The following is a 27225-nucleotide window of genomic DNA, read 5'->3' on the forward strand; positions in this document are numbered from 1 at the left end:
CCCATGCGCTCAAAGCTCAGTCTGGGGTCCTGCTGCTCATGTGCCTCCTGTGTCAGTGAGAAGGGAAGAGGCCAGCTACCAGTTCCAGAACAGAGAGGACTGGCACATGTCCTGCTCTTCACACTGATTATTCCAGTCTCTGCATGGCTGGTGCAGCTTCAAGACATGGGATTCCAATGGTACCCAGCCCCTGCCCTGACAGCTCCCAGTGAAGTCAGGGGCAAAGCGCCTTTTGGTTTCAATAGGAGCAGAGTTTGCCCAATCCTGAATGCTGCTGAAAATTCTTCACTGAAAGACAAAGAGAATAAACAGGGAGATACATGACAAGAGATCACACCAAAGGCACCAGTATGAAGGATGAGAGCAATAGCTTAGACAGGACAAGGCATTCAAAGCAAATCACACTGTACTCCAAGAACAGCCTCTGGAAACCAGTATGAGCCTTTCGGGTTACAGAGGATTCACAAGCATCACTCCATGACAGGGGGACACAGCTGCCAGCTGGCATGTGCACAGTTTTGGGTTTGATAACTTCTAGGTTGGAACCTGTCCGCAAGAAACAGGCTGGGGTTGGTCCCACACCAGCCCCCTTTGGGATGCAGTTACGACGGTTATAACCTTCAGCTCCTCTCCGGAGATTCTCCATGTTCAAGATGGTAGAAATTCAACTGCACAAAACATCAGCTCCAACAAAGGAGGATTCTAATTCTCACACCCAAATCCACAATCAAAGAATCCCAGAACAGGTCAGACCGGCCTGTGTCTGCACTTACTTATAAATCGTATTTGATCTCCTTTTATTGCCTCCCCCCAAGCTCTAGAATTTAGACAAGCAAATATATTGATTTATACAGATCTATGAACTAAAATACATGCCTTTGAGATCACTCTTTGAATTTGGTAATACCTAAACAACAAGAACTTTTTCCTTATCATCTCTGGCACTCTGAATGCATAAAAAGTATAATATTAGCATCATGCTTTATTCTCAAGGACACCAGCACCCCTCCTCTCAAACGCTCAGGGTCTAATGCCAGACGTATCATGAGAACGATGGTAAAAGCACCACAGAGTTACAGAAATGGAATCACTCTCTGCCTGGCTATCTCTATTTGTTCTTTGCCCCCATAAGCCTGGGGGGACAGCAGCGTTTAAGGACTGGGCAAAGCCAGCAGAGCTGCAGCCTGGCCCAGCTTTGCTCCTGCCTTCCTGCACAGAGCCCTGAGCGGGTCACCCTACCCCTTGTGCTTGTCCTCCCTCTGCCCAGTCCCTGCTCTGGCAGGGACTGTCTCAAGCTATTTGTAGTAAGCAGTATCTCCCCTAGGCACATTCTGTACCTTGCTCAGTGAAGCCCTGCTGTAATCTAAGGTCTCTAAGCACTTCCCTAATATGTCTATCCAATAATGATATGAAATGATGCTAACTGGTTGTGCAGATATCGCCATTCATTTCCATATTTCAGAGCCTCTCCCCCAGAAAACACACATAATCAACACAAAGTTGTGTCTGGAAGCATGCAAGGCTGAATTAGCAACAGATGATTTTTACGGGGAAGTGCCACCAACGGAGCTCTGCACAGACAAAGTTTGTTTATCAGATGTTCCCCAAACAGCCCCCCCTCTCACGGTGCGCTCAGCTTAACAGATACAACAGGGGCTGGAGGGCACGTTTCAGCTGCCAGGTAATAACTAACACTTGCTGCGGAGTTTGGAGGTTTGACCAGTGTGCCAAACTGGTCATCATGGGCTCCGCTTAATGCTCATGGCTTCACCTCAACCTGTGCAGGCCAGATTGCACATTACACCTTAGAGCTTCCAGACCCCTCCAGTAACAGCTCTGGAACCTGAGCTATAATGAAAGCTTCTCAACTGTCCTTCATCTGGCTTTTCCTGTCAGAGGATATGGACAAGGGCCCACACTGCTCCTGTCCATTTTTGCCCATTAGGGCTGCCGGTTTAAATCTCCATCTGCCGTTTCTCCTGCCTGCACGAATCAGGGTGACTTAAGGGAAGGCCCAAGACCCTCACCCAAAGGATCAATGCCATAGGACATCCTTCAACAAGAAGTGCAGCAGCCTTTGCTGCATGGCCCTCAAGTACTGTTTTGAGCCTGGGAGTGAGGTCTCCTACAGGAAGGGGACAATTCAGCAGAGGCTGTAGGTAGTCCTGGCTGGCCACTGCACATGGGGCACCCACGTTCCTTAGAAGTCGACATGAGAAGAACCTTCATCACAACTCACGCCTACCAAACAGAGCTCCGAGAATAGCGACGTTTCATTTTTGCGTGTTTTCCTCTTACAGGCACTGAATGAAGGGAGGAAAAATAACCCAACAAAACCCCCAAGTTCTGATAAGAAAGATAAATTCTCAAAAACAGTGACAGACACCCAGAGCAGATACCAGAGCAAAAACACGACCAAGATCCGATTAGCCCAGTGAATCAGCGCTGCAGCCGGTATCTCTAAACCAAAGCACTCTTCCCTTTCCCTTCCCACACTCTTCTTCCCCTCAATGCAAAGCTCTCCCAGCACTCAGCTTGCACACACGAACCCTGATGCCATCAATGTTGGCTCACGCATCACCCTCCACGGATGTTTACAAAGTCAACACTGGTGTAGGCACCAGGCCCTCAGCTTTGGATAGCTCTCCTCCTTCCAATTACTGTTATCCTTTCACCACTCCTGCATTTGGGACTATTTGAGAAGGCTGCATGGAGACCACATAGCAGCCTTCCAGTATCTGAAGGGGGCCTATAGGGATGCTGGGGAGGGACTCTTCATTAGGGACTGTAGTGACAGGACAAGGGGTAATGGGTTAAAACTTAAACAGGGGAAGTTTAGATTGGATATAAGGAGGAAGTTCTTTCCTGTGAGGGTGGTGAGGCACTGGAATGGGTTGCCCAGGGAGGTTGTGAGTGCTCCATCCCTGGCAGTGTTCAAGGCCAGGTTGGATGAAGCCTTGGGTGGGATGGTTTAGTGTGAGGTGTCCCTGCCCATGGCAGGGGGGTTGGAACTGGATGATCTTGAGGTCCTTTCCAACCCGAACTATTCTATGATTCTATGATTTCTGGGCTCATGCAATTGGAAGGGATTGGGTTGGCAGGTAGGGAAAAAGGTCCTTTTGTGAAAGAGGACAAACATCTCCTTTTTGTCAAAGGAAGACGCACAAATTAGCTCAGGAAAAGTTATGTGAATCGATCACAGCCAAGCAGACGCACTTCAAGCACCTTCCATCAGTTGCAACAAGAGGGGACAGCAGCATCTGAGCCAAGTGGCACTGGACAGGCTGCCTCTGCTCTCAGCCAGCATCCCTGGGAAAGGGAACAACTACTGAGGACAAGAAGGGGATGGGGGGACACTGCCCTTCCTGAGCAGCGTGTGGCTCATTTTCTTATAGGCAATGAATAACAGCCACAGTGAGTTCCACAGTAACAACTGGAACAGCAGCAAGAGGAAAAATCATCTCCAGAATAACCGACTGTGGTCAAAGAGCGAAGAGGCAGGAAGAGGAGTGGCAGGAGGATCCCATCCTGAGCTGACAGAGGAATTCAGTCAGGTTTTAGCTATTTACAGTGCCCCCACTAATTACCCAGCAGAGCTTCCAGGGACTCTTCCCAGCAGTGAGACTATTCCCATTAGACTGACTGTAAGCAGTGTCGCATCACTCCCATGCTGGCCAGCTCGAGTCATAGTTTCCCGAGCAAAGGGGCACCATTTTGGTCTCTCCAAACTCAAGGGGGGAACCCAGGAACAAAGCCCGGAGCAGAGGAATACCACAGCCTTGCCAGACCACTGGCAGCAGCTTTACCATGCAGCACAAAGCCAGGCTCTATTTGCCAAGCTGCGAGGGGCCGTGCGAGCTGAGTGCCACTGAGCGCAGCGGCTCTCCCAGGCCTCTTTCTTCTCTGTTCTGGGGCCAGGATCAGCAATATCTCGATGGAAATAAGCTTTAACAGTTGCTCTGGATCCAGCAGGAGGAGCTGGCTAAACACACATTTTTGTCTTAATGTAGGGCCTAAATAAACAGTCAAATAAGATCTCAATTTAAAAAATCCTGTCGTTTAAAAGGATTCCCTCAATCCTCAGTATTCCTTTTATTCCCATGGCAACTGATACGAGTCTGATCTGCAGCCCAAGTATTTTCTCCTGCTGACTTTTCCAGTGTAACTGGAAACACAGACACACATACACAGATTCGATGTTGGCTTGCGCATTTTCTGCAAAAGCTGGAACACCTTTATCCCAAGTAATTAGCGGAAACACATTGGATTCGTTAAACACACACACCAACCCCACTGATACACAGGCATAACACCTACATAGCAGAGGGATCCTGAGCTACCCAAGGCTTGCTATCCATACAGCCATGCCTGCTGTGTGGATTCCCCTTCCCTGGAAGGGAACTCTTTGCTTTTTAGGCATGGGAGAGCCCATCCATGTGGACAGTGGCACGCAGACCGGCACACTGGTTGCCCACACTGTCCCAGTAGTAGCCCTGTTACCTCTACACACTGACTGCAAAGCCAACAGAATCCAGCCACACGCCACTGACACCAGCTTTCCTAGTAACCATCCTCCTTTAAGGCCTTTCTGCTACAGCCATGTCATCTGGTGGGAACAACAGCTTCCATTCATCCACAAACGGGGTTCTGGTCCCATGGCTAATGAAGGCCAGGTTCCATCACAATTCACTAGCCACTCAGGAGCTGGAAGCAGATGGGAAACGCCTCACTTTAGTTATCTGGAGATGTAACAAAACCATCGTCTGAGTCTTTGGCTCTTCCCTCGTGATTTTATCATCTGCTGGCAAAACTGCCGTGCTAAACCCTCTTGAATTCCTACCTTGCGCTAAGGAGCTCACGGACCAGCTCTTTATTTGACACAGCTCCCGACCTCTTTAGTGGAGTTTGGATCACTTTCCAAAGGGCCCATGGCCCCAACACTGAAATACACATTTCCTGACGACCCTTAAACGACTTTGTGAAGCATTTTGCACCTCAGCACCTCCCACACCACTAAATAACAATTAAACAGCTTGCTCTTTCACCAGCATCCCTGGCAGTGTTCAAGGCCAGGTTGGATGAAGCCTTGGGTGGGATGGTTTAGTGTGAGGTGTCCCTGCCCATGGCAGGGGGTTGGAACTGGATGATCTTGAGGTCCTTTCCAACCCACACTATTCTATGATTCTATGACTGTGGCGAATTGTCGGATCCATGCACCTGCTTAGGAGTGGATTTTTCATCCCGTATTTTTCTAGTAGGAAAAGAAACCTGAGGTTTTACCTGACAGCTTCTTACAATCCGGCCAGGGTAAGGTATAATGCAGGCTTTTCCCCCCCCCCTGCTTCTCAGATCTCAGGAGCTTGTGCCAAAAGACTGTCAACTTGTTAAAAGTACATTAATGCAAATTCCAGAGCTTTCAGTTATGTTTATGCTAATAGAAAGCCTCCCGCTCTGTGACAGGCCCAAGTGAAGAGTCAGTAACAGGAAAATTAATTCCAGCTGTTGAAATTGATTTAAAACTAGTTTATTCATAATAATAATAATAATAATAAGGGGAAATAATAAAAAAAAAGGAATTCCTGGAATAAAAATAAAAAAGGGAAAAAGAGAAAGCACAAAATCATGTTTACTGCGTGAAAGCGGAAAGGCTTCTCCTGTTGGGGAGAAATCTTCCAAATTTAATCAAGCCTGGTTAGAAGAAAGCTCTAGCTTGTTATTGGGTTGTAAGTGTAGATTAACATGAAAAGAATTAGCTATGTGCACAGCCTGCTTTTGCAAAGGAGACACAAGGGTTTTGTGCCTGTGTTTTGGTTTATATTCTTTATGTCTAACCCACAGGCAAGGAGGCCAAATCCAGGCTGCAATGGGACAGGTAGTGTTGTGGATGATAATGGTTGCGCACTGAGCGCACCAGAGCTCCGGGGTGGGAAGATAAATTCCCCATGACCACTGCATTTATTCACTGCCCTTACAGACATTTCTGCTGACTTGAGCTCCGAGTGATTCCCATGTTTAGACAACCCCAGCCGTGGGATCACATCCCCTCGCTTTGCTGGGCTTCCAGAGTTCAAATCAAGACCTAGCTGGGAAAAAGCTGGCCCTGCCCTTTTGAGAACGATCTCCAATGTTCATAGCCCTGATCTGAAGAGCCACATCTTTTCTTCTTTCTTAGCTTTCCCAGCAGTGGTCCTCCCAAGGTCCTCGCCTATGTGTGCCTGCAGCCCTGACAGCTGGAGGGACACAGAACCTCACAAAATACAGTTTGGAAACAGAAGTGGAAGCAGCCTTTAAAACTCTGCTCAGAAAGAGAGTTTCCAGCATTCAGCACCTACAACTGGAACCCGATTTGAAAATACGTGGTGCTAACATCGAACCCAGTATCCAAAGCACACAACATCCCCTGGTCTCTGGTGTAATAGCTCCCGAGCACAGGATCTGTCCCTTTCCTAATGAGCATTTCCAGGTGCTGACCTGAGGTCTTCTTTAGGATCCTGCATAGATCTTAGAATAGTTTGGGTTGGAAGGAACCTTAAGGCTCATTCAGTTCCAACCCCTGCCACGGGCAGGGACCCCTTCCACTGGAGCAGCTTGCTCCAAGCCCCTGTGTCCAACCTGGCCTTGAACACTGCCAGGGATGGGGCAGCCACAACTAAGCTAAACCCTATCCCTTTGCCAAAGCCTTCTCTTATTAGGACCATATTCCTTGCTGCTTTTCAAGGGACTGATCCAGAGTTCACTGAAACCAACACAGATCTCCCCATTGACTTCAGCAGACTTCACATCCAGCTTTAAGGGCCAGTCTTGCACTTCAGTATCAAAAAACCATACTAGCCTTCCACAGACTATGTTTCTGCTGCCCTCATCTCTCAGTTCCACATCACTAAGGCTCCCCACCTTGTATATATTTGCCTTTGCCTCTATTTACACCACCACACATTTTTCACAGGGGTGGGCGAAGGGGCAAAGACAGAGAGGTGCCACGGCTCGCATGGATCTTAACCAACTTATGACACTAAGGAATTCATGTGCGCGGCGGATGGGAGGATAAAGCGTTGGACCAATTTCAACAAGAACCTTGAGGGAAGCCAAGTCAAACCTATGGATACGCAGGAAGCTCATAAGGGGCGCCAGCCCTATCCCTGTCAGAAGAGCAGCGGCGCTGGTGAGTGTGCAGGAGGCTGCTTCCTCTCGAGGGGAGAAAGGGGGAAGGAATTTCCCTAGGAATCCCAGTAGGATTGCAGAAATTTGCCCCTTTATTGTCCACCTCGGAGCATCAAGATGAACCCTACAGCATGGCACAGCTCAAACAATGCCCCGGGCAGGCTGCCTGCCGAAAGGGAGATGCTGTGAGCTCAAAGACTGACAGTGCCCCTGACTCACGCCATCAGAGGAAGGAAAGAACAACAATAAAGCAAGCAGGGGCTATTTCTCGGCGCGCACCCCACGACTTCTGCCAGCACATGCCAGGAAAGGAGGACACTGCACATTTTTAACTGAGGAATGTGCAGCTGGAACCATCGCTTGAACTTAAAAAAGGGCCATTCGCAGCTTTACCTACCACCTACAGTCAATTCACGTGGGGAAATGAAGCATTGCAAATTAAATGACAACCTGATTAGTAAAGGAGGAGGAGGAGGGGATATCACCCTTTGCAGGACTGGTACTTGCCTCCTGAAAAATGAGATTGGTGGGTGGGAGGTAGCAGGAAGGACTCTCTCTATGGGCTGGTATTTCCTTCCCTGGCACTCACCCTGTCCTTGCTCGCCCCTTTTTGTGGGTGCTTGCTCACCAGGATCACCAGGCTCAGGCCACTTTCAAGCAAACTGCCAGGTTCTTGCTTCTGACTCAAGGCGAGTCAGGCTCCTACCTGCCTCCTGCTCCCTTGGCCCTAAACCAGCAATGCAAACCCAGGAATTCAAATACCAGCAGCTTGGGAGGGGGTGGTGCTGTTTGTTTTTAATAACAATCAGCTTTGGGTTATTTTTCCTCTGCCTCCTGGATCCGGAGCCTTTCAGGCATAACCAAGTCACACTTTCAAATTACACGGGGGGTGGAGTTCACACAGACATCAAGACTAGAAACATGCCTTTGAAATGAAGCTCAGATTCTTCAGCAGTTATTTCATCCCCAAAGGCTGGCACTAAACAACCAAAAAATATCACTATCCTCACCCAAAAATGCTGGTGCTGCAAATCCTCCCTCCTACATACTTCTTACTCGCGTAAAGGATGTTTGACTTGAGAGCCGAGTCAAGGCAATCAGAGAGAGCCCTACGACTTGAGGAAAGTGTTATCCAAAATCTGCAATAGGGAGCAAAATCATCAGTCTATTTCCCCCCAACAAATGGAGGTTGCTTGGAGCAGGCAGGAATTACATACTGTAAAAAGTCAGGACCAAAGCCCAGCAGGAATACACACACAAGCACGGTCAGGAGGACTCCTCTGCCTTGCTCTTGCAGGGCTTTTGAGCCCATCACTCTAGGCAGAATGACGGTGAAACACAGGGATTTGAGAACAGAAGGAAAGGAGCAACCATCACCTCATCAGCTTCCAGGTCTGACCAGTCTGAAGCAACTCCTTCAGGGAAGACCAGAACGTGCAGGATCCCACAGGCACGGGGTCGAGGTCTAATTCCCCATGTGCTGCCCTGGTCCACATCCTCCTGCAAGAGGCTGGGCTGGCTAAAGGGGGCCAGGACATTCCCAGCAACATTAAACCACTGAGCAGAATCAATGAGAGGCTCCTCAGCAGTGGCTGTGCAGCACCCCCTTCCTGCTGGACCAGCCTCTATTGTCAGGACCTGTGGCTATGGAAGGATGGAGCTGAACTCTTTTACAAGGCATTAAGTTTCATTTGCAATTACTTTGGATTTTTATTGCACTACTGAATAGAACAGGTTCATTAACTGGGCCAGCAGCATTGCACCCATATGCCTTTTTAATAGAGCTCTTCTGTTACTGTTTCCTTATTGGGCTTTTCCCTTTTGCTACACGCAACTGGATTTTACTGGCATCCAGCTTTTGCAATAGGTCCCTGGTGGCTCCTCCAAGAACCCTTTTTATTAATGTGAGGGCTGAACGGGTGCACAAGGAATGAAAAATACTTTATGAGATGCCCAAGTCACTACTTCACAGTGTAGGCAACAACCAGCAAGTGTTCCCCTTGGTGAAGTGGTACCTTGTCCAGTTCATCTCTAGAAGCAAGATACACTTTGCTAACAGACAGACTTTCCCTGCAACCAACCATGGCTGGAGGAGTAGGATGAGGGAGAGCTATAACAAATCACCCCATGAGGGCCACAGTGTGCTGTGCAGGGATGGAGCCACTGGGACAGAAGACAGGGCTCCTGCTCCTGCTCATGTAAGCTTCAAAGCACCCACAGGATGGGACAAGCATGCTTGTCGACAAGTCAACAAGTGAAAGAATTGGGACCTAAGTCTGACAAGCCACAGAGTTTCCATAGAGAACATCAGTTTTCCAGGGCAAAGCCTGAAGAAGATATCTGGTTCAGTCCAACTGCTCCCACGAGGAACACGAGGGCCAGGGTTTCAGTAGAACTGGGCACCCCCAGCATCCACTCTGTTAAGTGCTTTCAAGAACTTGAGCTCCTTTGAAAACCTGGCTCCTCAAAGAAGATACCAGCAGCTGATGGTTAAATGTGAAGGGCACACCCTGTTCTCTTGCCTTGTTAAATGATGCATTTCTTTCTACAGTGGATAAGCACCGAAAAGACTCATGGAAGGAACACATCTAAGGGAGGGATTGGAATAGAGAGATAAATCGATGGAGGGGAAGGGAGCTCCACTTGCAGAATTCCATGTCAAGATATTTTTCTTCATTAAAACTACCCCAACACCCCCCCCCCCCCCCCATCAGAAATGCCAAATTATCACAAGAAAAACTGGGTAGGAAAGGGTTGATTCTGATGGATATTCCTGACGCGGGGGGAAATGGGGAACAGGTTTCAGGTTTTCCTTTGTCACTACTCCTCATTTCCATGTTCTCTTTAATTTATACTTGGACAAGAGTTGAAATTAAAACCAGTAAAAATTGAAATGGGACGTTTCAGTTGTTCACATCACGTGTCACCTGAGGCTTTAGGGTTTGGGGTGGGGAGGGCTATTTTGGTTTAGGATTTTTGAGATGAAACATCACTGTCCTGATTTAGGGAATGACTTGATTTTGGCTATTTTCCTTGTCCTAGGAAACTCTCCTGAGATGGGAAATCATGGCGAGCTCTGTTCTAGACCCAAGTACAAGGAACAATATCAAAAGGCATCACCACCCGAGAATACTTCCTTTTGCTGACATAGAATCCCAAAACATTTGCTTTGCCAAGAAAAAGAGAAAGAACAGAAACAGGATGCTCGTGATGGGCTTACAAGGCACCACTAACAAATGCAACCTCCTCGTCTCTCAGAAGAGAACATCTCACACAGGCTCACTGGCGCAGTGCTGCTCAAATTGAGCAGAAGATGCAAACCTGATAAACCACAGATGAGAAACCTTTACTTCTCCTCAGCACTTTCTCCCCTCTTACCTCCTCAAGCCTTCCCTTACGCTATGTCACACGTAGCAGCGAAACATAGGAAAGATTTGACCCAAATTTGATGTACCCCTTTAGCCCTCCCCACAAAACCCCTTTCCATCACTCCTCACCTCTCCCCCTTCCCAAAGCCCCGTGGAGCCCTATCGGCATCTTCTCCACTGGTGCCCTGGACACTTGAAGCAGTGCAAGTATCCCCACATGCCTTTCAGCACCAAATCTGAACCCTTCAGTGCCTGCTGGAACACCCAGAGCTATCTTCAGAATCCCAAACAAACACATTAATTGCTTTCAATTTATCAGCCTCAAATCATTCTGTCTAATTACCATTCATCTGGAGTTTGTGTTTTTAATGGTTTATGGGTATTGTTGGTAATCTTTTAATTTCTCATTAAAAACAATATCTTGTACGCACTATGTGTGAAAAGCCCTAATCCGATAAATCAAGCAAGAGTAACACAGTTAAAAGGAAATCAGTGGAACAATATTTGGGTTTATATATTTCTGCCAGTCAATTTGTAATTAAAAGTTGCTACTTTAAAAAACACAGTTGTTGCTGTGAAAGCCATTATCAGTCGGCATTTTCATATGAATACTGCTTTAATTAATTAGCAAAAGTAAATACATTATATATCAAAAACCGCTTTCCCACTGAACCCATGCGTTCCAGAACAAAAGGCTTAATAAACCATACAAAAGAGGGACAAATTAGCTGATCCCACCCTCCCTTTTCAGGTTTAGAGTCTTTTAAAGTTCTCCAAGGTTTTTCCCCCCCACACACACTTGCTTTTCTTTTCTTTTCTAATACACTGTTTGTTTTTCTTTAGAAGCGGGTATGGGGGAGAAGATGCGACACAAACACAAAACATGCCATTCAAACTAAATGATTTGGAAACCAGTTGCGCTGGTTCTCAGAAAACAGGAGCGTTTATGATTATTAAAAACCAAATGTAATTACGATCACCTACAACGCGGTCCCTTTGGAACAAATTATTTGCTGAACATTAAGGGGGTAGAGTTTGAGTCACAAAAGGAAATGATGTGTCTGAAAAATTCTTTTGTCTAAGGGCTTTCCAGAGGCTGGAGACAACAGGAAAAAATTCTCTTCATCAATAAGCTGGAGAGAAAGTGTGGATGAACAGTGTCATTTCAGACTAAGGCCTGTGATAAGAACACCTTGAAGCATCAATGACATCTCTTATCTCACCTGCCTTTAACAAGGAACAAGGGTCCTGCCATCTCACGAGCAAATAAACCACTCACCTCATCCCAGCCATCTCTTGCTGCAGGGAGGGTCCACCCCTGGTTGAGGAGCAGGGAGAGGAGCCAGCACCTTCCTTGACTGATGCCTGTGGCCAGGTTTGGGCTCCCACAAGACAGCGGGCTGGTGAAGGGCAACCGATGGGACCGCAGACTGATGTAGAACATCACCTAAACAAAGAAACCCAACTGAATAGGGCTCTGCTGGTTGGATAAGAGAGACCAATTCCCCCAATTTCATTAGGCTTACCTAGAGAGCTGGAATTCACTGCAGTGATGGAAAGCAACCTCAGTAGGCTGAGCCTCACCACCCTTTCAACAGTACAAATGCATATTGGTCATCAGGTGAGGCTGAGAGTGCAAATACCCGTGTGAAACAAGTAGAAAAGGACCCAGTAGAATAAAACATTGCCCAAGGGCCAATTTCTTACGTATCCTTTCCACGACAGTACTGAGGGATTTCCACCAGGGGACAGCTCCAAAAACAAAGGTCACACAAAGAACGTGCTGATATAGGACTGGATAACTAACAGCCCATGCAGGCATCCCAAACTTCACTAACGTAGGAAACCCGACGGCACTCTCAGCCAAAAGGCAGTTTGCAGTCACCAACTCCAACCCTCTCCAGCAGATTTCCTTTCTCAGCAGATATTTCATGTCTCCCACACAGTCCTGACTCCCAGCCATCTTCCCACTTGCACCAGACACTCAGCACGCTTCCTCACTAAGTAGATGGCAAGCAAGCTTCCTTCTTGAAGGAATTACTGAATCCTCCTCCTCTATTCTGGGATGCATACAAAGATCTAACAATCAGTCCCAATCCCATATGCTTTGCCTTTCTTATGCTTTCTCTTGCCATGTATGCCTCGACTGCAATGCCTTTGGAGAAGGCACAGAGTTTTCGCTCCGTGCAGTGCCGCACACACCAACAGGGCTCTCAGTGATCAGAATTAATACTTCAGGATGACTTGAGAACCCAGATGATTCTGAACCATTAAATCCAGCCAGCATCCTCCCAGCAAAGGCTGCATTTCAGCAGGCACGGAGGAGGTGCCTGTGCAGCACACGGGGATGGAGCAGCACAGGGTGGGATGCCACAAGCAGCACGGTGCTGAGGGGTGTCTCACACAGAGAAGCGGGTGCCTCAAGCAGCCCTTCAGCACAGGCATTCTTTTCCCTTCACATAACTGCATTGATTTTTATCATTGTTATATTTGGTTCAGCCGCCCATCTGGAAAGTTCTTGCCTCCCCCAGCCCCCATAAATAACCAAACCCAGCTCTAACCAAAGGCAGTTGACAGAATCAGCCCCATTGCCCTTTGGCAGTTCTTCCAGGAATTTTTAGGGTTTTTACCAGTCAGGAAAAGGCTTTGATGCCTTGGAATCAGGATTTTATGAAGATCATTTTGTAGGGTTCAGCCAACTCATGAAGTGTCAAATGGGGGGCACTCTTTCATCTCATTACTAGATGGGGAAAAGATCCTCCCTCTTACCGGAATGAGGACTGGAGAGGGGAAACAGAGATGAAGGCTCACCCGTAGAGGGGAGGGTTTCTTCTCTCTTGGTAGAGTCCACCCACCACATTCCCGTCATACTGATTGCTGCAGTCCTATCTGTCTGCTCTCCAGGCTACATCAGATAAGAGAACTGCCTGTTCGCTCCGGTTCTGATCCCATCCTGCAGGGGCCTCCCGGGTGGATCCCAGCTCTTTGCCACCCTCCTTTTCCAGCTGCCTTTTCCAGTGACTGCTGCATTGGTAGGGATGCTGCCAAGAAACCTGCCACGTGCAAAATGAGATGGTAATCAAGACCAGGCTGAGGGAACTTCCACTTTGCACCTATAAACACTCACCACAAACAACAGCGAGGAAATCCTGTGCTTTCCCAAAACTCAGGTGCAAATTCCTACCCAGCCATGGCCAGGCTGTTGAGGGCTTGGTTGCCACTTTTCCCTGGACTAGTCCCCCTGTGGATGGCATTGACACACTAATGGGCTGCTTCTGCAACCTGCGCCTCTATTGCCTCAGTAACTGCAGATGTCGCTTGTTCAGACGACGCAGGCACCAACTAGTGTCTGTTTGGCTTCTCTGCAGGGCTGCGAGCTACACAGCCCATCTTCATCTAGCATCTAGCTGACACTATTCCACCTGTGGTTCAAAGCTGCACGGTTGCTGCTGGGTCCTCCCTTGTGGGTGGGCATGGCTGCGTTGACTCAGTTCACCTCAGTGAAACACCAGCCTCTTTGTCCGGGTACTTTGCTCAGATCAGACTGCTCACAAACTGCTCCTTTGCTACGTGACCTGTTACCTGTGACCTGTCATTCGTGGTCTTTGTGCACAGCAGGTTCACAATCATGTGAGGTTTGCAAATGCCAATCTCTGTACCACCAACCCCCTGAAGACCATTCAGACCAGTGAAAACACTGAGATGCTCCATCATTAAACTCAGATACAGTTTACAAGGTTGTTGCCCCATCTCACATGCCCCGGGCTTTGTCTGGAGTATCTCATAATCCCAGCAGCCAAGAAAGGTATTTGTGGGAGAAAGTCTGAGCAAGGCAAGAATCCAAGTTATCTTTTGCTGGCACATCCACTGGTTTAAGCTACCCCCAATCTAGCACGTTAATAGGTACCGACAGCTCTCCCTGCTATCATCATGGAGACGAGGATGATGTGTTTGAACATATTTTGTCTACATTTAGACAAAATACTGAAGTTGCTGTTGATTTCCTACAGGAGGAGAGCAAGCAGTAACATCCCAGTGCTCCAGCAGACCTGCAGACACCGGTCATCCTACATGAGGAGTGAAACCAGCAAGCAGGACACATCCAGAACTTCCACTCCTCTTCTGCAAAGCAGAAGCCCAAGGCAATGTCAGCAGTATTCCCAAGGGAAATTATAGCAAGAAGGCTGACCCTGACAACAAATGAATGAAGCTTCAACTTGCTTCATTCATGTCCTTGCCACAACCGAACACAGAGGCCTCCAACCCATTGCTTTCCAGTGGCTCAGCCTCCACCACACTGAGAACAGGAAATCACTACTCAATACAGCCAAGCAGTCCGACGGCCACCTCCCAGCCAACCAAACACCCCTCAGTTTCACTGGGGAATTGCCCTTTGGTGCTGTTGCATTAAAGAAGTTTCTACAGATCACGTCTTTTAGGTCTGTTGCTAAAGGCAGGAGGCTCGGGTACATCCACTGCTGGACCAGGTCTGCCTCCAGTTCCCAGCTCTCTATGGATGACCTTGAAGAAGTCATTCAACTCCTCAATGGCTGAGCTGTTTAACTGCTCCAAAGGCTCTTCCAGCTCTTGGCTGTCTTGTCTGTTTAGGCTGTGAGCTCTTCAGGGCAGGGACTGTCTCCTATTAAACGATCGTAACTCTCACTTAATTTGGGTCTTCTGCACATCCAGGGCCCTCGCAAAAACGTCGTAAACCAAAAGCTTTCTAATAAATTTGGGGGAATTCCAGATTCTGATCCAAAACTGCTCGGTGGTTTTCCCTGCTGAATATGGTGCCGAATCCCTCGCTAGAGTGTGCGTGTGTGAGGGGGGAGGAGGGAGACTCCTTCTAATTTAAAGAGATTGCATGAAAGGCAGTTTAAGTCCTTGTGGCTGTATATTTCTTTTAATTAGTTTATGCACAGTGCATTTGCATGGGAAGCTGCACAGCGTGTGGATGGACTTAATTAGGAGAACAATACATTCCCTCTTAAGATAATGACTTGAGGATTATGAAAATTATTATTCCAGATCCATCCATGGGTCATCCGAGGTTCAGCATCCAGCGAACTTTTGAAATGCATTGAGGTCAGCAGTTTGGATACCGGCAGGAAAGTCACTTGATTTTACTGCTGCTTAAATGATTAATTATGAGCAGCGGCTGCAGGCATCCCCCAAGTTACACAATAGCCCCAGGACTTGCTGCGTTTTGCATGTGCCACCAGCTACTCCGGAAAGATGGATGTGCTAAATGGGGCTGTGAGATTCACCGCAGTCATCTGCCAGCAAAGTCTCCTTCTGAGCTCTCCCCACTCCCTTCCATGCCTCCTTTGCCTTTTCCTTCCTGGCTGGGAGGGCAAGAAACTTCTGTCTGTGCTAATGGATCTTTGCAGCTGGAGAATCAAGACAATTAGGGGAGTATTGCAGGACGCAGCTCAGTAGCCCATGTGAAATGAGACACATCATGTCCTGTTTCAGAGCAAAGCACCTAGAGGCAACTGAGCTGGAGACATCACCCAAGTGTACCTCAGCTTTAACTCACAGCTTGATGGGTCTCAAAAAAGGCATCTTTTCTGCCTCTCTCTCAACTCCTTTTTACTCTTAGGAAAGCAAAATTGCTTCAGAAGTGCTCCTGCATCTCACCACGACAGATGGGGAAACAGACCTCTTGAAAGAGTTTCCACAAGGACCGCGTTTCACAGCCACTTCAGTTCATGCAATCTGAAAGCCCATCCTCCTCCCTCTGTTCCAGGTGAAGAGCCTCTCTGCTGCAACACGGGGTCCTGCAGAGGAGCGGCCCTGGATCCCAAGGCTGTACAACGCAGCCGTTGAGGCTATGGAGGTCACTGTCTCAAATCTGAGCCACCAGGCACAGAACACACGGAAACCGCATCTTCACCTTAAAAAGCAGAGTCACATACACAGTGTGGGAGGAGACGGAAGCCCTTAACATCAAAACCTATTACTTATTTAGGAATCACAACAATCACACCTTGAGCATCCTTTCCTTCCTCTTCCTCTACAATGACAGGGCAAGTTTCCCACTCAAACGCAATGGTTATAAATTAAACCAGGGTTTTTTAGCAGCAGTGACAGTAAAGGCTTGGTAAAACCATTACGCATGGTGCTGATTTGGGGGCTGAGGAAAGAGCAGTTATGGAGGGGTGCAGACAGGACATCATCTGCTGTGCTGGCCCCACTGAAAACCTTTGATACAGAGCAGGTAATTAACAAGCAAGCATCCCTGGGCAGCCTGCGCCAGTGTGTCACCAGGATGGATGAGCTCACACAGCACACGCAGAGCTGCCCACAGCATAGAACCCCAGTCAAAGGCTGGGCAGCAAATCCATCCCACCTATGATCCAAGAGCCCAGCAAAGTCCAGTTATTATAGAGATGAGAAACAGGGAAAAGAAATCAAAGCACGCTATTAATTATAGGATGAGAACAGCCGCTCATTGGCAGGGTCAACAGATACAGTTTGTGAGCATCACTCATCACTCAACCTCTGCTGTTGATAACATGGCACCCAAAGCATGGTAGGCGCTGTACAGGGCAAACAAAGATGTCCCTGCCCCAAAGAGATTACAATCTAATTCTGATTTTACAGTCGTATTTCAAAAGCACAGTGAGATCAAAGCCCTGCTCTCCTCCCCCGGGCACTCATTCTCTCTGGTGAAATATATCTCGATTCATAAATCGGAGAAGCAGCATGTGTCAGTGAATACTGCCATTCAGGAGACCAAAGAGAACACAGAGATGCCAAAGGTAGTCCTAACATCATGCTAGTGCTCAGGAGAGTGAGGGGAAACATACACTAACTACTGTTTGCCCATCACTAAAGAAGGGATTTGGCTGGCTGCAGCACAGACAGCAGGAGCAGTGTGTGACAGTAACCCAGGGATGGGGCAGCCACAGCTTCTCTGGGCACCCTGTGCCAGCGCCTCAGCACCCTCACAGGGAAGAGCTTCTGCCTAAGAGCTCAGCTCAGTCTCCCCTTGGGCAGGTTCAAGCCATTCCCCTTGGCCTGTCCCTACAGGCCCTTGTCCCAAGCCCCTCTCCAGGTTTCCTGCAGCCCCTTTAGGCGCTGGAGCTGCTCTCAGGTCTCCCCTTCAGGAGCCTTCTCTTCTCCAGGCTGACCAAGCCCAGCTCTCCCAGCCTGGCTCCAGAGCAGGGCTGCTCCAGCCCTTGTAGCCTGCTCTGGACTCGCTCCAACAGGCAGAGTAGCAGTCATTTGGGAAAGGACACAGTGAATTTGATCAGCAATCCCAAAGGCAGATCCCAGTGTTCACTGTTTCCCGATCCATTCACAGACAGTGCCGCCAGCACCGGTCCCTCTCCCCAGTGCAAAATGTGAGGGTTATGCCACCCCCACCCCATCACCCCCCTGAAACATCTGCAATTCAAACACCGCATTTGCCCCTGATCCGCTTTCGTTGCCAAGCTCCAGCGAGCTCCCGGCAGCGGGATGCGCAGGCAGCAGATGTTCGGGAGCCGAGCTGGCAGCCTGCACCACCTGAACGTGTGCGGGGAGCAGCAGAGAACGGGTGCACCTTGCCTGGGAACATCTGATAGCGCCGTGCCCTTCGGAGCTGCGCTGCGGTGATGGGCAGGAGGAGGCTGCAAAATCACCAGAAGCTTTCTTCTTCCTCCATGAGTCATTCCTGCTTCAAGGAGCTGCGGCTTTGATTATTAACTGGGCTAGTCAGCTAGATATTTAAATGATTCCCAAAAGTCATTAAGAGCCCAATCAGATATGCAGTGCTTGACTCTAGCACAGGAATGCAGAGAGGGAATTATTTGCATAAACGATGCTTTAGAGAAAACCTCCATGTATTTTATATTTCAGGGTACGGGGAATCAGATTTAACCGAGTTAAAGAAAAAGGAGCTTAGGCAATTTAAGGACTACATTAAACATGGAAGAGAGTAAGAAATAAAAAGAGCAGCTCCCATAGGGATTAGAAATAACAAAATATCATGTCAAAGAGCTCCTCCTCTCTATTCTCCAAGCAACAGGCTGCTCCTTTAGGTCTCCCACAACTTTTCAGAGGGAAAATTCAGCCTTCAAGTCAAAGCACTGCCTGGCAATGGGTGTCTGAAGATCTCACCCACCCTTCTGTGCTCTGTCCCAGCTCAAGATCACAGAGGTGAGATAATGCAAGAGGTGAAGGAGTGGGCAGACACAGAAAGCCTACCTTTATGCTCGCCTCCACTCAGAGCCATGACATGGAATGTCCCCCATCAAAAACTCATAGCAAGTCTTTTGTGGAACTGTTATAATGGGAAACGTGGGGTGGTAAGCATCCTACCGGGTTTGCTGTGTCTGGAGACAACACCAGAACAGAACGTTAACACCAGAGTAGGGATCATCTTCAGAGACAGCAGAGGGTTACCCACCTTGGCTGCAGCTTTGCTGGGGGGTTGCAGCCCACCTCCCATCTGCCCTACACCTCGCCCAGCAGGCAGCCCCTGCCCCATAGGGGTTCACCCCCAGGACTCTGTGCAGGGGCTCATCCAGAGGAATCATACCCAGTCCATTGCATCCTTCCCTTCTAGGTTAAAATCAAAGCCATGACAAGCAAACCTCTCCCATATCTACAAAAATACAACCCAAAACAAGACTAAGGGTGACTGCAAAGCTGGTCTAAGCCTTGAATATGTAATAAACCAAGAAGGGAGGTGTAAGTGGCTCTTACGAGGCTCTGTAGGGGATTCTCTCTTTAGAAGCAAAGAGCTGCCATGACTCGCACCACCCTCCCAGCCCTGCTTCTCAGGCAGAAAGCCAAGTGCTCTCACAAGAAGTCAGTAACCAGGATAACCAGTAACCAGGTCCCCCCATCTGTACCATGCGGCCTGAAGATTTTACTTTCTTCTTCCCATCAAGGGCTGGGAGCTGACAGGTTAAATGCAGTCGTGCCTACAAAGCCTTCCTCAGACAAGCCGCCGTAAGGAGGGCGAACCCGTTATTGTTCTTGTGATTAGAAACCCAAGTCTTCCCCTGCAGTTATTTAATTAAACCATAAATACAAACGGATAAGTTTCTAATGAGCCAGCTCTACACAGTGTATTTATACCCCTCTGAAAAAGAACAATGCTCAAACTAGGTGCAAATAATCGTCCTCTCTCCCAGCCTGGTTTTCCCCGCAATCGGGAATCAAGCCGCGCAGTAGTTTGCTGACAAATTGGTTCATGTTATGAAGATAATGAAGGCATCAAATTACCCTGCACTCCTTCCCCCTGGAAGCAGCGAGGCTGTTGCAGAAAGAGATTGCCAGGGTTTTCTTTGTGCGAGTATGTGTGTGTCATCCGTGACAAGACAAGCCCCAGAGGCAGGATGGTGCGAGCCTGGCAAACACACAGCGAGGGGCAGTGGATATGGCAAAGGTCCACAGCCCCTGAACTGCGCTTTCATCACAGACAGGTTTGGGTTGAAGAGACCTTAAAGCTCCTCCAGCTCCAACCCCTGCCACAGGCCGGGACCCCTTCCACTGGAGCAGCTTGCTCCAAGCCCCTGTGTCCAACCTGGCCTTGAGCACTGCCAGGGATGGGGCAGCCACAGCTTCTCTTCCTACAGTACCCACAGAGATGCCCCAAGTTGTTCTCAGAGCTTGTGTGGGTACCAACAACATGCAGTCACATTAGAGCAGCTTTACTTTAGGTCTCACATACTCTGCTTTCCAGGAACAAAGCCTAAAGCAGCAGATCCAGCAAAGCATTTACCCAAGGAGCTGAAGAAGGTCTTCTTCAGAAGAACTTAAGCACTTGGCTAAATCACAGCCTTTCCAGGTGGGACCTCTGGGAGTTTTTCTGCCTTTCCTTTTCTGATAGGTCAAAGAAGATTTGACTCCTTTAGAGGCAGTTCCTGAAGCTCAGGGGTAGAAGAATAGCAGAGAGAAAACTATTCCCACCCTATCTTGTTATTAATAAATATATAAATAGATTCTGACCAGGTAAGATTTTAGTGAACTGGATCCAAACACCTTTTTAAAGCCCCTCCAGCCACTATGAGCATCAACAAGCCCAGTAAAGCTCTTTAGTGATCATAACAAACGTGTCAGGCTTTCCCCTGCGACTGATTCGCTTTTGGGAACATTAAGTTAAGCTTTAAATCTATATTTCATATATAATCAAGCAGTCAAATCGGCCTTTTGATATAGCATCAGGCCAGCTGCTGTGTCTTTATCTCAGAAAGCAGGAGGGCCAACAAAGCTAGAGCAGGGAAGTGACAGTTCCTCGGTATTATCCTCCCTGATCGCGCCCATCTTCTCATCTCCCCTATCAAATTTCTGGGCCTTTTTGATAAAGTACAATTTAAGAGCTTGCTCTGCAGGAAGCACACAAAGGTTACGGATTGAGCAACGCCTGGAAACCCCTCGTGGAAAGGTGCAATTGTCAAAGGGCCTGCGAAGGGGAGCAGGATGGGTCCCACGCGGGAAGGATGCCGGGTCAGGGACTGTGAGGCTCTCCTCCCTCCATGGTCACCAACGTCTCCTCTGCTGCTAAAACCACAGTGAAGGAGGATTTTAAACCCCACTGACTGCGCACGTGTTGATGTTGGTTGTTTTCTTTCCCCTCTCCCCCTGCTGCATTGAACCTGCCCCTTTTCCACTGTGGAGTCAGAGAGAAGAGAACACTGCTCCCAAGCTGTTCCTTACAAAAAGGGCTTACTCCGGGGCCTTGGAGGTTGGTTGGTTGGTTTTTAAACTACTGCCCCTAGCAAAGCAGCTTGTCCTGGTGGGTTTTTCTCCTTTTTTTCATTTCTTTAAACTGTTCACACAAACACGGCATCAACCAGGCTGGAAAAGACCGTCAAGCTCACCCAGTCCCACCACTCCCCAGCACTGCCAAGGCCACCACTAACCCATGGCACTGAGGGCCTCATCTACACGGTTTTAAATGGTTCTCTCCTCCTCCCCTGCGGCTGCAGTTTGATCTTACACATTCAGTAGCAATACCAGCTTTGGGGACGCCCTTCTGACTGCCAGCTTTAGAAGTGACTGAAAGGATCCTGCCCACCTATGAAAGGTAAAACGGATTTATGTTCAAATCCACTGCTTAGCTTTCTGAATGCTCCTTAAACCAAAGCGTTTTCCACTTGCGCGAATATCCTACAAAACAACATGCAACAGGACACTTAGAGCTGAGGCTGGCACCTTCATCCGTAATTCTCACTGTCAAGAGGGAAAAAGGGAAGGAGACCTAAAGGGCATATTTTGTGTATCTGGGAAAAATCAGACAGAGGGTTCTGCCAGCCATCCACAACTTGATCCCACATCTCTATTACAGACCAATACACTACAGCGCTGCTATTCAATGGGCTGCATTCACAAATGCCAGCCTCTAAAAGCTAAATCAGCAGAAAGACAAGGATTTCTGAGCTTATCTATCACTTCTCATGCCAATTTCCCACCACTGCAATTTGCTTCCAGGCCAACACTTCAAATATAGTCATTAACTTTTTACCTTAGAATAGTGATGCAGTGCTGGAGTTGACATCGTGCCTTGAGATACCTTCCCTTGGGTTGCAGTGCTCCGCTGAAAAGATAGGAGGAAAACCTAATTTCTCCTCTAGGAGAAACAGGCATTTCATTCCAGATGATTCTGTTGCAAAGGAACCACGTTACAGTTTGAGCTTTGCCATATTTTGGATGCTTTAGTTAAACTATTTTGCAAGCTGTGACAATTTCAGCACTTCCTATGCCCTGAGCAAAACCTCCTCACCTGATAGTCACAAACAAGTGGGCTTTGCTTGGCTGCTGGAGGTTTCGTTTGAATCAGTTCCTAAAAGACAGAAGCCACGGTCATCACAAGCGTATGGAGCCAATTGGGAATGTCTGATTTACAGAAGTGAGCTGGGATTCAGGGAATGTCCATTTTTAAGTTACTTCAAAATAACCTTGCTGCTTAGGAAGGGCTATTTTATACCACCCTCCGAAAGACATCCTGTGCTGATGGTCCAGAGACTGAGCACCCAAAATTCTTGCGCCAGAATGAATACAGGGGAGATTTTTGTGTGCCTTTGGAAAGAACAGTACTTATGGCCCATATATTTGCTTTTCCTATGATCCTACACATTCACTCAACGCACCTCCTTCCTGTCCCTGGGGGATATTTCATATTCCCAGCCCCAGCAGCCTCCCCTTGCTGGACCAGCACCGCATCAGGTCAGGTATATTCATGCAGAAGTCTGCCAAATTCCTGGGAGCAGCACGCTGAGGGGTTTTGCAGTGTGCCAAGTAGGGTCTATTGGTGTACAAGACTGTGAAATTCACTTCAGCTGGAATAAAACGAGAGAAGTTTAACCCTGAGGCTTCTGACAGCAAAACGGGCATGGAAAAAACCAACCAACCAACCAAGTGAAAACACAGCAACCACCACTAACCAAACCCCACACCTAAAGGCAATAAACCTTGGCTTGCTCTTGCTGTTTATCCATTCAGCACAGGACCGCTCTGTTCATGCTTTACCCAAGACCTTCTGAAAGAGCTGAGCCTTCAGAATCGCCATACAGTGCCTTGAGTCCAGCACTAATTCCTCTCCTATGCAGATGATTAAAGGGCACAAAGGCTGTTTAATTAGCACCTCATGCCTTGCTTTATAACTTTTAGTCACCCCCTGGTAGCAACCAGAGACACAGATGCACACACACACACACACAGGCACATCATCACCCCCCGCAGAAGTTCCTCCTATGCAATTATAGCTGGGTGCCCCCTCATTCTGATCTCTTGAGCATTTAATGCGTTTGCTCCGGGGTCTCCACAATCCTGCTCTAATTTTGCCAGGGGCCTTTGTATCAAAGGCCTGAGCTGTGTGAAAGGTGATTTAGCAGAGATGGTGTCGGTGATTATTTTCAAAGGAACTGCTGCAGCCCCACCACGAGGGACACTGCAGCCTCCAGATAGGGGGCCCTTATCATATTTTCTATTCTCAGATAAGATTATGTTTCCTTTTTTCATCCTCCTTCCTGAATCTTCTTGATAACAATTGGGGGCCAGTTTAATCACGGAGGGTGAAATAACCAAAAGGGTTCCGAGGGTGGTGGTGGGGAGGGCAGGGAACGGGGCCAGGTGGGTGGGGAGGAGGGAGAAGCCTTACTGGTCAGAAAAGTTGGGTAAGAGCAAGCAAGAAACAAAGGCAGCAGCAGAAATGGGGTTCTTTCAAAGGGAACAGCTGTTAAACTGCAACCAAGCAAAAAGCACACGCAGCCAACGTTCCTGCGGTCGCCCGTCAAAAACAACAGCAAACCCGAGTTGTTCACGCGCCCATCGTGCGGTCTAAACAAATTAGAGTGACAACGGGACCAGGACAGGGAGATGGATGACCTCAGAACAATAGGGACAGGCCCTTTGTGAAGCAGCCCTTTCTGCTGCTGGTAGGGGGGTCTGAACACTAATAATATCGCTGCGATAAGACAAAGCACTTTGACATGATGTGAATTGGATCCAGGGAGCCGACCCCGACCCCTGGGGTTTGAAGCTACTTAGGCTGAGCATCAGAGACAGAAGGGAATGATGAGTGCCCTGTGGTACTGCACTGAAAAAAGGATTCAGACCTGGAGCTGGAGGGGTGCAGGGGACTCTAGCTCTAGCCAAGACTGACCGTCCAAGGACAACATGGTAATGGTATAGCATGGTGAATTCCCTGGCATTTGTTCAGGGTGGGGATTAAAGCCCAATTAGGACTTGGATGAGGTTTATCTAAGAAGCATCAGGCTGAGCTCGTCCACAGCAACAGCACCTCCTCTGAGCCCATTCTGAATCAGCACCCTAAGTGTTGCATCAGAAGGTGCCAGGCTTTGATAGTGGCAGTTAAGGGGCAGGAGGTGAGGTGGGCAGATAACATAGCTTAGACGGGCTATAAATCCGAACCGTTCATCGCCTGTTGGTAAGCACAGTCATCCCCCCCTCTCCTTTCTCCATTGCAAAAACCCTGAGCAACCCCGCTCTTCTTTGGCAGCACCACCTCCAAACAACCCCTCAATCACCAGCGTGTCTGTTGTGTCAGTGCTAAAGGTCCCACATGCCAAACCACAGGGCACTGTTGATCCATCTTTGTGTAAAAGGAAACTGTTCTGTCCTCCAGGACCGTTTGCAGTAAGAGGGGCAAAGCGTATCTAAGGTACCAAAGCAACTCCAGAGGCATGGCCTGGTGTTCTTAGCTTGAAAACCTTCCCTAAGGGCAGCCTGGAACAGAGGAAACCTTTGAGGCACTGCCATCACAATATGACACTGGACCAGCAAGAGCTATCCTGGCCATGGTCCCCACTCAGAAACGTTTCCAACTGCAATGTCTGGAGGCACCTGGATCTGCCCAGGGATTGCCACATGTGAGGATCTCAAACACCAGTCTCACAGTTCATGATGTCCCTTCTGGACTCTCATGCATGGCTGCTCACAGGCGCCCATCAGCCAGCTTCTGGCCACTCGTGGTCAAAGCCATGTTTTCTCCTGAGCCTGCCCTTTGGGGCTGGAACCAAACCTAGGACCCACCTCCTTCCAGAGACAGCACATCCCCAGGGAGCTGCCAGGGCAGAGCACTTGTCCTCGAAGATGCTTGCGTGCGGAGTTCAAAGCCAGGCCTGTCTGACTGCGAGGCAGTGGATGGCAGCTTACCACAGAGTTCTTGGTAATAAAGTCTATTTGGAGACTCTCAGTGAAAAGTGTGTTCCTAATAGAGGATAACATTTCATGGTCATTATGCGATACACTTAACTTTAAAAGGAACAAAAATGCTGAGAAAGTCATTTTCTGAAAAGGGCTCTCGAATTTCATTACTATGGGTCAAGTGCCTGGGGAGAAGAATTAAAGGAAAACACGAACTTGTGCACAAATTAATTAAAGATATTTCCACTAATAAATTGTCCCTGTATCCCAAGGCAGAGCCTTCAGTTTGCAAAATGTGGTAATATTCAAGTTGCGGTTTTCTCCACCAGGCAGGCGGTTCAGCAACATTTAAAATCAAATGGACAGAGGTGGGGATGGGGAGTTGGGAATGGGAGGGGGTTGCTTCCTTCTTCAGCCCAGAGAAAATTCCCGGTATTTTAGCGCATTTCTAAGAGGAAAGAAAGCTTTGTTATCCCTGGGACCCGCAGCCATGATGACCTGTTCACGTCTTATTTTTCCTTGATACAGCCAATTCCTCCAAACAAGGTTCCCTCCTCCACATTCTTCCACCAGAACTGCGAAGGACTCTGCTCCCTTTGATGCGAAGGCCGTGCCAGTTGCTGTAACGTGAGGAAATTGCACTGCAAGGGGAAAGAAAACAAAACAAAAATCCCAGAAGGAGAAGCAGAATTCACTGTCAGCAGCTTCCTGAGGAGTGGGGCTGGTGCAGCCCCATGGAATGACCCCTTCCCACCACAAGAACAGCTACCACGAGAGCGACTGTGTTTAAGCAGCTAGATGGAACATGGGGATGGCAGCTGCACGGCCTGGGTCCAGGCAGTTCTCAATACATGGTCAAAGCTTTTTTGGTCTTCCTGAGAGGGTTTACAGTCTACAGGTCCTCTGCCAGGGCAAGGCACCTTCAGCCCTTCGGTCCTGGGTCTTGTTGAAGCACACGAAGCTGCATGGACATCATTGCCCTGTAAGGTGGTTTGCACAAGGGGTAACGGCTGCATGCTCAGGTCTCTCTTTGCGTTGTTACCTACCACAATCAAAAGAAAACTGAGCTTAATTTTCTTTCGTGGCTTTGACATTCTCCCGTTTGTCTGCTTGCAGGCATTGGGAAGCACTTGGGGCGGCTTTCATTTTGGAGGAAAGGGAGCTGAGAAGATGCGAAACCCTTTTGCAACCCATCTTCTGCAAAGACCACCACCGTCTGAGGTCACCATTGGTTTACTCTGCGATAGGAAGAATTCACTCTCCAAAGAAGGCAACCAACAAACCCAAAGAACAAACCTCCCAAATACAGCTAAAGAGTCCTGTCCTAAGAGCCGGGATAGTTTGTTTGGTTTGTACTGACCTGATCCCATTTGAACATCCCTGTTCTCACAGTGAGCAGGGGCTGAAACGGAAGGAAACTGCTTCAAGCTTCTCTTTTCCTTTATTTTTTCTTCCCTCTCCTGCCGACCACTTAAATTTCACAGGCACCTGAATCTGATCACAACTTCCTCTGTCCAATGTAAAGTTTAGTCTGAGAGAGCACACATACCACAATACGTTGGGATAATATTAATGTATAGTATTTAAAGCCCCAGGGCCTGTATGTTTCATTAATTTCCTCCCCATTAAAGTAAAATGAGGATATCCTGTAGAGAATTGCAGTGAACCGTTCGGACTGTGAAACTCCTCCTGACCCTGCTAAGAAAAACAGACAGAAGAGGAAAGAGCAGCTGATGGCAATATACAGCCACCCAAACGAAGCCCAGGGCTCCTTGCTCAGCTTTGCACTCCTCCCATGCAAATATTTAACTTAACAGGATGTGAAGAGCTGGTCAGCAAGCGTTAAAAAAATACGCGCTGATTTTTATTTGTTTGAAATGGGAAACATTTCCCAGTACATTCCTCGCAGTGCATTAACCTCGGGCGCAATTTCCATCCTGGGATTGAGCAAGGCAGGGACCCGGGTTGCACACGAATAATTTACATTACCGCATCTATCTGTGTGTGGTTGGGGCATGCATACCAATCCTTGCTCATTAACCCGGCGCATCCCAGCCCTGCCAAACACTCCAGGGTTGGCATCCATGACAAG

The 27225-nt window shown here is 48.3% G+C and overlaps 1 protein-coding gene and 1 long non-coding RNA gene across 5 annotated transcripts in view; both read right to left on the reverse strand.

Moving 5' to 3' along the window:
• Positions 1-22056, reverse strand: part of LOC136018345 (uncharacterized) — a 60486-nt gene extending 38430 nt beyond the window's left edge. For 2 of the 4 annotated variants that reach the window (XR_010614366.1, XR_010614363.1), the window contains exon 1: positions 8539-8652. Coding sequence is in view for 1 of the 4 variants with exons in the window: in XM_065687489.1 (XP_065543561.1) it covers positions 11809-11976; positions 21991-22023 (201 nt within the window). In the remaining 3 variants the exon portion in view is untranslated. Of the gene's footprint in view, positions 1-8538; positions 8653-11808; positions 12744-21990 lie in introns of those variants that run through there. The other 2 variants (XM_065687489.1, XR_010614362.1) reach the window with 2 other exon arrangements.
• Positions 22057-22248: 192 nt separating this feature from the next.
• On the reverse strand, positions 22249-26382 carry LOC136018347 (uncharacterized). The gene is made up of 4 exons (XR_010614368.1): positions 25632-26382; positions 25020-25197; positions 22616-22804; positions 22249-22308 (listed from the first exon to the last, which is right to left on the reverse strand). It is a non-coding gene; the product is annotated as an uncharacterized LOC136018347 (long non-coding RNA).
• Positions 26383-27225: the final 843 nt, after the last annotated feature.

This window comes from Lathamus discolor, chromosome 7, assembly GCF_037157495.1.
Source record: "Lathamus discolor isolate bLatDis1 chromosome 7, bLatDis1.hap1, whole genome shotgun sequence".
Lineage (NCBI taxonomy): Eukaryota > Metazoa > Chordata > Aves > Psittaciformes > Psittacidae > Lathamus > Lathamus discolor.